Source organism: Habropoda laboriosa, unplaced genomic scaffold, assembly GCF_001263275.1.
Source record: "Habropoda laboriosa isolate 0110345459 unplaced genomic scaffold, ASM126327v1 scaffold135, whole genome shotgun sequence".
In the NCBI taxonomy this organism is placed as follows: domain Eukaryota; kingdom Metazoa; phylum Arthropoda; class Insecta; order Hymenoptera; family Apidae; genus Habropoda; species Habropoda laboriosa.
The window spans coordinates 1,870-16,127 of NW_017100232.1; the positions used below are offsets into that span (position 1 = coordinate 1,870).

The 14,258-nt window shown below is 37.5% G+C and overlaps 1 protein-coding gene across 2 annotated transcripts in view; it reads left to right on the plus strand.

Moving 5' to 3' along the window:
• The first annotated feature begins 2,372 nt into the window (after positions 1–2,372).
• Positions 2,373–14,258, plus strand: part of LOC108571637 (heterogeneous nuclear ribonucleoprotein K) — a 94,094-nt gene continuing 82,208 nt past the window's right edge. The window contains exons 1-2 of one of the 2 annotated variants that reach the window (XM_017933726.1): positions 2,373–2,460; positions 12,964–13,079. In XM_017933726.1, the coding sequence (XP_017789215.1) occupies positions 2,439–2,460; positions 12,964–13,079 (138 nt within the window). In that variant the 5' untranslated portion in view covers positions 2,373–2,438. The remainder of the gene's footprint in view (positions 2,461–12,963; positions 13,080–14,258) is intronic. The other variant, XM_017933727.1, reaches the window with a different exon arrangement.

The window sequence follows — 14,258 nt, forward strand, 5'->3', positions numbered from 1 at the left end:
TTGTTCAAATTATGTCGTGTTTTATGTCATTTTCATCAGCAAAATCTCATCAATATGCTAAGAAAAATTTGGGGATAAAAAAACGTAAAATTAAAAAAGTTGGGATTTAAATCGCTTGGTTGCCTCGACTCACGTTTCATGCTTATCTTTTATTCGCTGTCCTTGGCTACGTTCGGCAAACTACAAAGGCGGGCGCGAGGGTCGAAAACGTAGTCCCTGACTCTACGAGTGTCAGGTTTAGCTTCCTTGCGGTCTGACACTTGTGGAGAATATACTGTATTACGTTCTTTATCCGCATTGACATCAGTTCGCAACGGATGGACATTGAATGGATTTGAGTTCCTCGAAACGTTGTTTGGTGATCATCGAACGTAAATGTTTCTGATACACTTGCATTTTTTCGTTCACTTGATCTCTTCATTTCATTTTAAATGTTAACACAAACGTTACCATTTTTTTTTTTTCAATTATATTCTCGTGTACTATTTTGAGAAATTTTGTTTTGCAATATGGTGGGATAGAACGAACCATCGCACGGTAGAGTATTTGTATGAAAAAGTTGGCCAAAATTATTTTACTGGTTCTAACAAAGGAAGTGCTTTGTTTTTAGAAATGACGAAACGTAATTGTTTGAAAGAATTTTATATGAAAACTTATAGGAGAATAAAAAATTCAGAAATAAACTGATTTATATACATGAATTATTTTATTTGAAATTTTCATATTGAAACTATCAATTAATTTTGAAATAATTTTTACATAATATTGTAAGAATGTTAAGTTACAAACAGATTTTGCTCACAGAGTTTGCAAACAAAACTCCTTTCCACATGGCTTTCTTCTTCTGCCTAAATTCCGACGTCACACTAACGGCCATTATGATACTTCACTGTAATAACATTGTAAGAAAAACACAAATTTTTTTTTGGTTTTTAACGAAGTTACAAATTTGAATTTTGGCTAGCTTTTTGAAGAAAATACTCCATTGTGCATCGTTCAATTTTACATCGTTAATTTTCCTAACGCAGGCTTCTTTAACTAATTTCTTCAGTAATCTTTTTAGCAAACTCAGACATTTATTCAACTGTAATTCGTTCGTTTGGTAATGTGTTAACCAAATTTTGCCCTCGAATAATACCAATATCGTTCCTGGGATTAAAATTACAGATAAGATTTCCATATGTAACCTATTCAAGTCAGAATATCGGGTTGGACTCGTAAATTTCACGTGTGTATCTCACGATGCATCGTCACTTACAATATAAAAGATAGTCTCTTTTTATCTTGCATCGTTTACCTTCAGAAATCCGCGTTTCACTTACTGTATCATTTAAATATTGTACGTGCATAAATTAAAGGGTCGTATCTCATCTGCATAAAGCGGTAAATAAATGTTGATAAATTAGGTCGAATGAATCACCCTGTATAATGGTAATGAAGTGAAATTTTCAATTGTATTGGTATTGGCAAGTCGCGTTTCCTTCATGCTCTGCTCGCTTGAGTCAGCCGCCATCGACGCGGAGGCACGGCCGACGTCCAATCAGCGATATCATTGATCACTCTATTTAAAGAAGCCGATGGAAAGCGTGACGTCAAGCGTCGAATTTCTAAGCCAACTCCGTTTAGTCTCTCGCTTGAAGTCGGTAATCTCGCGAGGGAGGGGAGAGAGAGAGAGAGAGAGAGAAAGAGTGAGTGAGTGAGTGAGTGAGTGAGTGAGACTCCCTTCGAATATTACGCGCGATCATGCTGTATTTTCGCTCTTATTTTCTCTCCGCTTTTGCGAGAAGCTAGCTTTTGAATGTTTGCACAGATAATAAAATGATCCAAATGCAATTTTCGACGTAAATCGTGCCATTTTGAGATCTCGAGACCCACGAATATTTCAATTTTAATTAACCACCCTTTTCACCGTCGGACCGAAAGCGGAGCCGGGTCACATCTGACCCATCGTAACATTTCTTTGCCTATGCATCAGAGAATCAATTTTGTTCGTCAGATTTTCACGTAAATACACCGAACTACATATTTTCAGTAATTTTCTTTTTTTTTATGGTATCATTAATTAAACAAATTACACAAGTTTGTTGCGAAAATATGAGATGTATTTAGAAAAAAAATTAGCAATACAAATTATTACATTTTTCACGTACGTACATACATGTGAGCAAAAATGATACGGGTCACAGAGGACCCAGCTTCGTCGGCCGATAGTTAACAAAAGATAAATGATCTCTATTTTTTTATCACGTTAAAAAATGCTCCCTATCTGCCCCCCCCCAAATAAATAAATAAATAAACCTGGTAATATACACGCAGAATTACAAGTATAAATCAATTGTTGGCACAGTATAGCCGCAGTGCTTGACAAAACTCCAAAGAAGACTCCGTGGGAATCTCTAGCACAGGGGTTGGGGACAGACAAACTGAAGCAGATCCAGATGAGGGACTCCAGTAAAAACGGTAAACAAGCTTCTTTCGTCGCCAGAACGACTCGAATTTATAGTCCCTTCCGCGTTCAATGTATGGCCACTGTCTGCTCGTGATTCCACCATCTTCCATGCCTATACTTCATCCCCCTTTTCCTCCCCTCTTTCACAGTGTTCATTTAGATTCCACTCATCGAAAATGCTCATTCTCCAGCTTTTCTCAGTGTTACACTCGAGTAGGATTTTTGGCCACGTTTAAAGGGATAATTCGAGTTGGATGGTTTCCGGTAAATTTGGGGCGCAATTACGCGAATGTTTGAGGGAAGTTGTCGCGGGGGTGAAATATTTAGCAGCCGCCCGTGTTGGGTTTGCTCGAGGAAGACAAGCATATGGGAGAGCGTAATTGCGGTTATGCTGACGTTGATATGCGATCGCGGATGTCTAAAGAGATTTAGAATAAGAGGATAAGCATTTTTTTCCCCTCTCTGTATGTACAGGGTGTCCGCCCACGTAAGTGTTGCCACGAAATTGCGGGGGATTCCTCGAACTTCGGAAGAAATTGTTTCTGGCAAAAGTTGAACTACGTTTAAGTATACGTGACTTTCGTGAATTATGGTTTTTTAAACTACAGTTTTTTCTGTGATACGAATGTTACCTTTTTTTTTTTTTCTAAATTAAACTGTAGTATATTTTAAATACTTTTCATGACAAATCTGACAACCACATATGTTACTGAAAGAACAGCAAAAGTCAGTAGAAGTTTTACAACCTCGCGGTGTATTAAGTCGCTTTAAGGACACTTATTGTAATCGAACGCTTAAAGGTATTAGGAAGTTGCACAAATTCTGTCGCGTTCTTATGTTATTTGTGTTATTCTTGTAACACACGCAAAGTTAATAAATTAAAGTTGAAAATATACTTAAAGAATTTAAAAAAATGCTAAAATTAAAAAAAAAAAAAAAAAAAAAAAAAAAAAAAAAAAAAAAAAAAAAAAAAAAAAAAAAAAAAAAAAAAAAAAAAAAAAAAAAAAAAAAAAAAAAAAAAAAAAAAAAAAAAAAAAAAAACAGAAGGTAACATTCATATCTCCGAAAAAGTGTAGACACAGAAACTATGGTTTACGAAAGTTACGTCCACTTAAATGTAGTTTAATTTTAGTCAAAAATAATTTTTTACAAAGTTCAAGAAAAGTCCTCAAATTTCGCGACAACGCATAGGTGGGACACCCTGTATGTATTAATTCCAATTGAGAATTGAATTCTCCGTGTGTTTGACCGATGTATAACAGGAAGAAAAAATTCATTCTTCTACTCTGGTTACACAAATAACATAACAGATCGACGTAACAGAGCGCCAATTAGGTTTATTCGTTTAATTGGCATTAATGCGGCGCAGTCCGTTCGTTGTTCGTTGACCCAATTAGCCGGCCCCAAAAAGAGTCGTTTTGTTTTAACTTCGCTTCGGTAAATCATCCACGATTGACCCTGTTCTCCTTCCGGCGAAACGATTCGGTATTATGTTCGACCATTATTTCACGCTTTTTCTAAGATTCGAAAAAAAGAAAAAGAACACTATCTGCGTCTGTTATAAATCACTATTTGCCGAATTTAGCAGAAATTAAAAAAAAAAAAGAGAGACTTAAAGTAAAGAAAAGGGATGTAATCGAGAAAAATACACTGTACCGTCTCGAGATTTAATGGACGCGAACCATCAGAGTCAACTTCTGGTGTACAGAAGACCTCGCCATTCCTTCCGAGAAAGTGTTTGGCAACCGTGGTGTTATATTCTTGACGACACGTTTCCACGCTTGCTTTTCACAATGAACATTCTAGAAAGCTTGAAAAAGAAGAAGAAAAAAAAAAAAAGGAACAGGCACACGGTTATCGAGTTGTCGGCATCTGACGAAGGGGGTGGTTCTCGTGACACAGTGTTTCACGAGGGAGAGATAGGAAGAACAGGGAGAAAGGGATATCGTGGTCGACATGCAAACATCATATTTCGCAGGCACCGAGCAATTTCGGCTACGGGTCGCATCATTGTCGCGCTCGCGCTGCAATTATCCCGGATATCCGTCGTCTGCGCGACGTCGGAATAATTACTGGGCTTCGCGTCACTACGAAGAGCACAATTATCGCGACGAGAGCCTCTGCTCTCGATCCGTGAATATTTCGGTTCTTCAGGTTCAGCTATGTCGCTTCTTCATTTTGTACTCTCTTTAGCACACTTGACTTGGTTTTCTCTCCCCCCGAGATGAAGGTGAATAAAGTTTGCGTTATAGGTCGATTAAGGGAGGAGTCCAGTTTGACAGAATAATATGTAGTGATGTTTAACAATTTTTCTTGGCTAAAGTAGTAGAGATATCTTAACGATTCTTCTTTTCGTGAGAAAGGAACGTCCTTGGACTGTGATAGAAAAATTTGGTTAAATGTAATTTCTAGTATTTTTATTGTAAATTTTATACTTCAAATTAACTCCGTCGGTAATGTAACTTCTGGTTGGCGCGCAGCCTAGCTCCTGCCAAAGTGATTTAAAGGCAAACAATTTGAAATATTGTTGTTCTTTCATAGTTTATGTTGGGATTGAACTGAATTGTAAGAAAACAAACGGTAACTTTCGGAGTGTTACACCAGTTTGAAGATACGGTCAGTTTTTCTAGCAAATAAATCAATTTTATATTGTTTACCAAAATACAGTAAATAAAGATGAAATATTGATCGACGGTTCAATCCCTGGAGAGACGTATGTCGAATTGAATGGAGTTTATCTGAAGTTGATCGGTTGATTACATTTTGAGTTATCCTCCACGTCATTAAACTCCGTAAATGTGCTTGTAACTTCGTTACTTTTAGGAATTTATCCTTAATATTTCAATTTATGCGAAACAAAATCGATTTTTTGACACTTTCAAACTGGACTCCAACGTTAAACTAACTTGACTTAACTTTAGCTAACTTAATTGTTCGACCTAGATACACTTCTGTTTTTCAGAATTAGGAAACTTACCGAATGTGGAGAAAACCTGAACAGTCGTTACAAAATTATTAACCTGCGTTAACTGAGTTTACCTCGCAAAACAGAGAATGAATCTTTCTAACTCAAAAATTGTAACTAATTACTTCATTTTAGTTCTTGCAAATTAATACAGGCGTAGCGGTATAATTGTTTGAAAACTGAATACCCTTTCAATAAATATATTTTTGTGTTCTAAGTATCGATGAATTAACGACAAGTTAATTCATCCTCCTCAGTTAACTAGATAAGGGGTTAGGCCATTTCTGAGACCTAAAAATGATACCTAACTTTGGCATTTTTTAAAACAGAAAATAGTCAATTCAACGGGAAACTCTTTATAAGGACTTTTTATTACATTAACTTTAAAGAACGTAAAAATATTTTTTCCTTTAAATTCTTTACAAAATGGCCGCTCCTCAAAACCCCTGTTTCTTTCAAAATATCAAAAATTTACGGTATCTATATACCAATTACCAAAAAAGTACATTTAGAAAAAAAAAAAAATATTCAGTTGTATAGAAATGACGAGCATACCAAGATAGAAAGAAAAGCGATCGAGCCCGGAGTCACGTAATGCGAAATTATACTTTATGCAGATAAAATAGCGCAGAGAAAATTCCGTGTATTCGTGGAAAGTTCAGCAAGTTCAAATTCCCGCGTCAAGTTCATCGGGTTCAAGCTACCCTGGGCTGGCCCTAATTGCGGTCTCCCCTTCGATGCCCTCCATCCGTGTCTCTGTATATATCAGCCATGCGACCCTTAGAGTGGCGTGCGGACTGGTTATGGACTGGTTAGTCGATGCACCGCTGCCGGCAGTGGACTCTTCGGCGCCTCACGCTACCCTAGCTGCAGACTCTGCGGCGCCTCTTTTCATCCCTTTCGCCCCTCTGGCCTTTTACGCTCGAACTGGTGGCGCACATCGGTAAAGCGAGACTGGCAGATCGGGTTTTCGGTGAATAATTGATAAATGTACCGGTCCGGATTGTGTGTAATCGCCTTCTCTCGATCCTGTCTCGACGCTGATCACGCTGTCACAGGGCTGTCTTTGTTTGAACTTTGAACTTGTTGGAGAATAACGATCACAGGCTAGATTATTCTATTTGGAGTAGATCAATATATCGCGCTAGTTATTTTCGTTTCTATTCGGATCGCTCGAATTGGATTCTGATATTTTTAGCGTGAAAGAATGATAGATTATTCGTTATATCTGCAAGTTTGGAATAGTTGTACGTAGGTAAATTCAAATCCGCCAGGAAATCGACGTACACTGCCTTTCATAGGTATTAGATACGTGCAAAAAGTATTATGTGATTTAAATTACATTTCTTCGACAAAGTCAGTATCGTGTATCAGCAAAAATATATAGGGTGTCCACGTTATTAGTTTCCAGAGATTTTCTCGTTAGTGGTGGATGTATGAGGAAAACAGAAGAGGACACTGTTTTATTATTTTTTATACTTAATACGATGGATTGAATAAAATTTTTAACCACGAATCTTTCTTAATTGATAGCTGTAATTGTTTTGTTTTTTTTTTTGGATTCTATGAAATATGATTGATAATCAGTGAGACTATTCGGGTGTTATTATTATGACGGCATCTTAAATTGAAATACATACTTAGAAGTTTTTATTGTTTGTACCTGTTGTACTATGAAATTCCAGACTGAATCATTTTCTTCAGGATCTTGATAATTCTGTAATGACTGTTCAGGTTTGCTACATATTTAACAAGTGTTCTAATACTTATGCTTAGGTGTTGGATTCTTTTTGGAAATTAGACCAATTTATCGTACTCATTTTTGGCCTATATTTATTTCTGTTTAAATCTATAGAATTAGACTCGGACATTTTGAATCCAAAAGAAATGGCAGATTAGTCGTTTTTGAATATCTAGAATCTTTACATTTTCACGTAGAATTGTAGAATTTCTACGAACGCAAATTCAAGAAATCGATGTATTTCTTGCGCAGCAGTTGGATTCCATTAGGAGTAGGTCAGTTGATCGTGCCAGTATTTTTTCCTGATTAGGTGGTTGGACTTAGATTGCGAGATATTTTGACTGTAATAAAAATGGCAGATAAGTTATCTAAATACGACTCAGCGATATACAAAAAGAATAATAGTATTAAACAGTAGTATCTTTTTCAAATTTAATTAAAATTTAATGATTTTTACAATTCAATAATTATGAAATTGCTGGAAGTCCATTTATAACCTCCAAAAGAAAAAAGAAAAGAAAATTGTTTTAGTTAAGCCTCATAAAAATCATTTGTGTAATGAATTTACAAATATTTAGATTCACAGAAATGTGGGGCAAAGTTTATCGGTATTTTTGAGTCGACTGAAATGCAAACTCTTAGATATCTCGACAGAAGGGAAACTGGACTTACACCATTCTTTATTTCGGATCTAATAAAAATGGTAGATTAGCATATGTAGAAGCTTAGAATTATTGCATTGCGACGTAAAATTCTAGAATTTTCTGCCAGGAAATCGATGTTTTGCGCGGAAAACAAGCCACGACCCATTATTTTATCATCTCCCCCCTCCACTAACGCGGCGATCGACTGATCCACCCTTTGCCTCACCCCTTTAGTAATGGTTGGACGACTAGGAACGTAGGTCTTTCGAAGTTTGTGTCACGACACGGTCTGGTCACGCACGTTACTTGTTTGTTGCAAACTACACACGGTTCAAAAATTAACTAAACCAATATTTTTTGGGGGGGATTTTGAATGGACTGGATAGTGTTAATGATATTTCTAAAAAAATTAGGTGAAATTTTCTAAGTTTATTAAATAGGACAAGGTCCTCACCCTTTAACAGCCTAATAAAATTATGAATTACGGTAAAAAAAATTTAGATTTTACACGTATCTTTTTAACAGTTACGCCGTGAGTGATTATTTTTAAAACAAGAGATACATAACCCTACGTCATAGTTACGATAATAATATCTCGTCCCTTTCTAACTTTCTTCCAAAGAGTTAAACACTTGGATATTTGACGCTCTGCCCGAGTCTCACACGGGATAAACTGTCGAAGGGTTAATAAATTTAGCTAAGGATGTTTTAAATTCTTTCACTACCACAGCCGACTATAGTTGCTCGCTACGAAGTGATCTCTCTGCTCTAAGGGCGCTAAACAGCCTCTCCGTTGTATTCTATATTTTTTTAAAAATTCTTTCGTAAGGAATATGACGAGATTGTTTTCGATAGAGATGACCGTAGGGGAAATGTAGAAAATCTTTTTCTGTTTATTCAAAATTCGCGTCAGGAAGTGTGCAAAGGCTATCTCAATGGACCCAACAACAAAACACACCTCGAAATTGTTGGATCTAATGGTTCGTCAGTGGATCACGCGAGCAGACGGCGATTGATCGAGTTATCGCGTGAACGAAAATGTTTCCGGCTGTTCAGCAGCCTGGGAAATTGCTTCTGTGTTTTTAACGAAAAATCAACGCTGCAACGGGACCGCGGCTGGTAAACAACACTGTCAAAGCGAACGAATTCTCGGACAAAAGAGCTGGTGACATTAATATTCATCGTTTCTCTTAATACGATTAAAAAAAGTAGAAAAGGTAGGAAAATGAGAGTAACGTTATCTCGTTAACAGTAGAAATCGAGTTAACTAGTCATTGGTACACAAATACTTAGAACACGATAGTTTATCGAAAGATTATTCCCCTTTAATCGTATTGCTGTGCTTGTGTTAAATATAAAATACGTCACATTCACATTTGCAAGAAATAAAATGAAGATATTAATTACAGTCTCTGTTCAGTTTTTATTACAACCTAGAGATAATAAATTTCCGCTCGAAAAGTGAAAACACAGTTAACAGGTTAACAATGTAATTATGGTACATATTTCACCGGTCGACACGTCGAATCGAGAAATTCTCCTTCACCTCTCGCGATTGCTTGCACGGAAATACGTGCAATTCCGTACGAAGTAGTAGAAAAAGTTTCACTCTATGAAAAAAGTATAATTTATGACTAGGAAATGGGAGAGATACGCTTATTAAATGGCGCTTGAAATTTTCCGTCGAAGTTAAAGCAACAATTGCGAAATCCGTGTCTCTCCTTCTCTCGATTACGCAGTCTGTTTTTTTTTTTTTAACCAGGATATTTTTCACTCTTCCGCAATTACCCACGATTGCGATATCGCGCCCCGTCCGTTTGATGTTTGTGGCTTTTCAAAAGCGGCACAGTATTTAGCAACCTTCGAAGTTGTTGTATTCAATCGGTAGGTTTTGTTTCCTCTTATATACGGGATGCTCGTTAAAATTCCTGCTCGTAGTAGGGAAATTCGTTAACTGGATCTCGATACACTGTTTTGGGGTTAGCAAGTTTTCTATATTTTACGCCACACTGTAGAGTTTTTCTGATCGTCACACGTTCAGTTTTTGCAACAAAATTTCGATCTTAATCCCTTCGCTACGACACGTGTCTGAGGCAAAAAGTGCTCGCTGTGTACCGGTCGAAAAATTTATTATTCAAAGCTGATATAAAAATAAAGATGGGTACGGTTGAAAATCGACTATTTCACGATAGTCGAATATCTAGTGCATTTCAGTGTTGGCTGACTTTCAGTCGACAGCGATATTTTATTTGTGAAGTGCGAAAGTAAATGAATAAACTGTGTGCATTGAGTGAGTGTATATACCGGGTGTCTAAATTTTTTCGGATTAAGTCCGGAAAACTTTGTGAGTGTGTTCTACGAGTATAAGTAAGAAAAAAATGTTATATGAACATAGGTCGTTTGAAGCTTTATTAAGAAGTTATAACAATAATAAGATACGTGAAGGGAATGGTGACGTGCGGTTATGGTACCAAATAGGAATAATTCAGCGATATCTACATCTAGTCTGTTCATGCGAGCTGTGTTTACGATCAGAGATAGTTGAAGGTGTGAAATCTAACTTTTGTCGACGCCATTTTTGTCTTTTTGTATTTTCCGTTATAACTTGTTAACAAAGCTTCAAACGTCCTATGTTTATATAACATTTTTTTCTTACTTACACCCATAGAACATAGTGACAAAGTTTCCCGAACTTGATCGGAAACAACTGGGACACCCTGTATATACGCTCGTTCTTAAATGGAATGGTCATTTTTACACAGCGTGTACATACACCTTTCGTAGCGAAAGGGTTAATAATAGTCAACATACGAAAAGTAGACGATACGCTTTATGAAATTACATTTGCCATAGCTGGGTTTTTTCGAGCGTAAAAATCGAACTTCCGTTAGACTTCTTGAACATGACGATCGTTAGACAGTCATAGTTCCGTGGCTGGTTTTCGTGACTCCGGTTCATGCCTCGTGATTTTTTAACGAGTCGCGAATGGACGAACGAGCGTTCCTCTTGCGTTTTTCCCGCGACCGCAACGAAATCGAAGCGACGAATCGCGCAACGGCTATGCCGGTCACCCTTCGTCCACGAATCGCCCTAGTAAATTATTAACGTCGCGTGTCCACCAGTCGCGTATCGATTCGTTCTGTCCGCCCCGTTCCTTTTTCCAACGCTTCTTCGGCCCTTTCCACTTGGCGTCAATAAAAATCCTCACGTCTGATGATCTATTATTCTTTCAAATTTTAATCCTTCGGTGTTTACTTATACGGTATTATGTTTACAAAAAAAAAAGAAAGAAAGAAAGACATGGAATTTGTATTTCTTCTCTCAGGCCACTATTTCCCGTAACTCTACTTGGCGATTTCTACTTGTTTCTTTAAATGATTGAATATGAAATTTCGTTTACCGTTGCCAGAAATCAAACGGTCCCTCGATTGCCAGAATAGCGAAATTTTTCTGGTTTATCGCTGGTAATGCCATGCTCGCGGCGGTTAGGAAGGAAGCAATTTCGAGAACCTAATTGCACCATGAATCTCGGCGACTTCAGGTCTCCAGCGTGTCTGAAAGATTCCAGGGCACGTGCAAAAGGAAATATCGTTCACCTTTCGCGAATTAATAGTGACTTCCGCGATATAAATGCTTCTGGCGAATGAACTTCTCATTTTCTAACGAATTTGACGCGTCCTTGATCATCCTTTAATCGCCATGAAGAAAATTCTCCGCTTTTCTCGCTCGTTCCCCATTTGAGTCTAGGATTCTTGCACATTTGAATTTATGGACGTTTGGATACGTGAATGATCGAAATTTTAAATCCTTGAATCCTTGTATCTCTGAATTTTTGGATCCCCGAATTCTTGCGTCTCCTAAATTCTTGGATTCCTGGACTTTTTGATCTCCGAATTCTCAAATTCCTGAATACTTGGATCTCCGAATTCTCAAATTCCTAAGTGTTTGGATCCCCGAATTTTTGGATCTCCGAATTTTTGGATCCCCAAATTTTTGGTTCCCCGAATTTTTGGATCCTCGAATTTTTGGATCTCTGAATTTTTCGATCCTCGAATTTTTGGATCTCCGAATTTTTGGATCCCCGAATTTTTGGATCCCCGAATTTTTGGATCCTCGAATTTTTGGATCCCCGAATTTTTGGATCCTCGAATTTTTGGATCCCCGAATTTTTGGATCTCACAAATTCCTGGATTCTTTGATCACTAAATTCTCAAATTCCTGAGTTTTTGGATTCTTGAATTGTTTGATCTTTGAATTTTCAAATTGCTGAAGTTATAGATTTCTAAATTCATGGATGTGTAAATTCTTGGATCTCTAAATCCTTGGATCTCTAAATCCTTGGATCTCTAAATCCTTGGATCTCCCAATTCTTGGATCTCTAAATTCTTGGACCCCCAAATTCTGGGATCTCTAAATTCTTGGACACCCCAAATTCTCGGATCTCTAATTCCCGAATCCGTGAATTCTGACATCCTTCAATTCTTTGATCTTATAAAGTCTGTATAAAAAAAGGAATAAATTTTACACACGTTGAACAAATACAAGCTGCAACTAGAACCCATCACGTGAAGTTGTCGAACGTTGGCGGGAACTTGGGGACGGTTTCAACAAATTCGCGGATAGTTTGGTCGTTCGTTGAAAACAGGATGGCGTTCCATCGGTTTCCCATGCTCTCCACGTCATTAAACCGACCGAGCCGATTTAACGGACAATGAATTACGCGGCGTTTACCTCCCGTATGGCCCCCCCGCAAACAGACGGTTACGCGAATACGAAGCATGTTTATAGGTTTATTACGAATTGCGGTGCGCGTCGTCGTTGTTGTTTCCGGGGCGCGTGCGTAGTTGGAAATCGAGGGGAAACTCAGTTTCCCTTGGGTTCTGAGGAGGGTTGAATTCAGGCACGTGACGTGGCTCTAGCCTCGAATTACCTCCAATAACCACTTTGCTGTATTATCCATCAGTTATTATAGTTAAATTACATAGTTATTATAGATTAAAAAAAAAAGTACTATTAGCAAGCAGTGTCCTTTGGAAGTTCGAAAAATAAAAATTTTTCAAAGTCTCAAAACTTTGTTTGAAAAAGTAGTTTCTTCGTTCTATTACTTTCCTAGAGTTTTTATGCGATAATTGTATTAAAGGGTTGATTGGTTTTTTTGTTACAGAAATAATGAAGAGAGAAGCTGATGCAGGCGCTATGACAGGTTCCGGAGGACCGACAAGTCCTCACAAGCGTTACAGACAGGGTGACGATGAACTTCGTCTTCTGATCCCCAGCAAGGTAAGATTCTATTAACTTCTTCGCCCTCATCTCCTGTGAAACTAGTTTTCGTAAGAAGCTGGAGAATTCGTAAATCGATCGTCGAATCTTTCAAGGCAGCTAATATTTGACTATCCACGGATCAAAGTGTACGATTATGTAAATCTTCCGGAGAAACTGCCATACTTTCTAATTTTTTAAGAAACCGCTACAGGTATTTTGAAACCTTGAATTTTCACTAAATTACAAGAATTCCCGATTTTACTGGAAAATTACTCAAACGAAATAACTTCTCGCTATTAACGAACCGGAAGAAAAAAAAAAAAAATGAAAAATACTCGTATATTTGGAAAGTAGCGAAGTGATCACTTTTCATGTACTTTCACCTTTCGCCGCGACAAATGAAAAGCGATAGAATTTTCTAAACAAGGCTGGGAACCCTTGTTTCTCTCAACCAGATAAGGCCTCGTAAACAACGAACGCATCCGTGTGTCGTTGTCTCGTCATTCTCTGTCTTTCCCACGAATGTACAATTTTCCAGGTGGGTTTTCACGTTGTCATACGTGCACGTAAGTAAAAGCTGGCTGCCATAACGCGTGCAGCAGGCACGTTCGCGATCGCGGAACACGACGTTCTTCCGGTCTTTGTCGCCGCGCTCGTCGAACCGTTATCGGTACCTTTCCGCTTTCTTTCGCCCTGGAAAAATGCTTCGAATCCACTCGAGATACTCTGCAAATTAATTTGAATATGTTACACTTCTTCTTTTTTTTTTTTTAGAATTTTTCTTTTAAATTTAAGTTCTCATTCCATGTTTGATCCGTCGACTGTTGGCCATTCGAAAGTAAAGCGTTAATAGTCATAATGTACAGTCTGTGGAAGCGATATAGCGAGGTTATAGATTGAAGAATAAAGCGGCTACACCGATTGATGTGCCTATGTCATTTGTGAATGGATCTTTAAAATTTCTGCTTACAATCATTTTATTTAATCCTTGTGTGGCCCATTTGTATATTTTTTATATTCTTGTGAAGGTGTCGCAAAATCTCTCTGGATCCCTATTTTTTGGACATTTTTACGTCGATACACGCTTCAAAAATAAAAAAGTATGCAAATAATTTTAAATATTAAAGCCTGTAAAAACTGTGAACATTTTGGTTGTCTGCGCAAGGGTTAAGCTATATGATATTAAGCCTCTGTCAC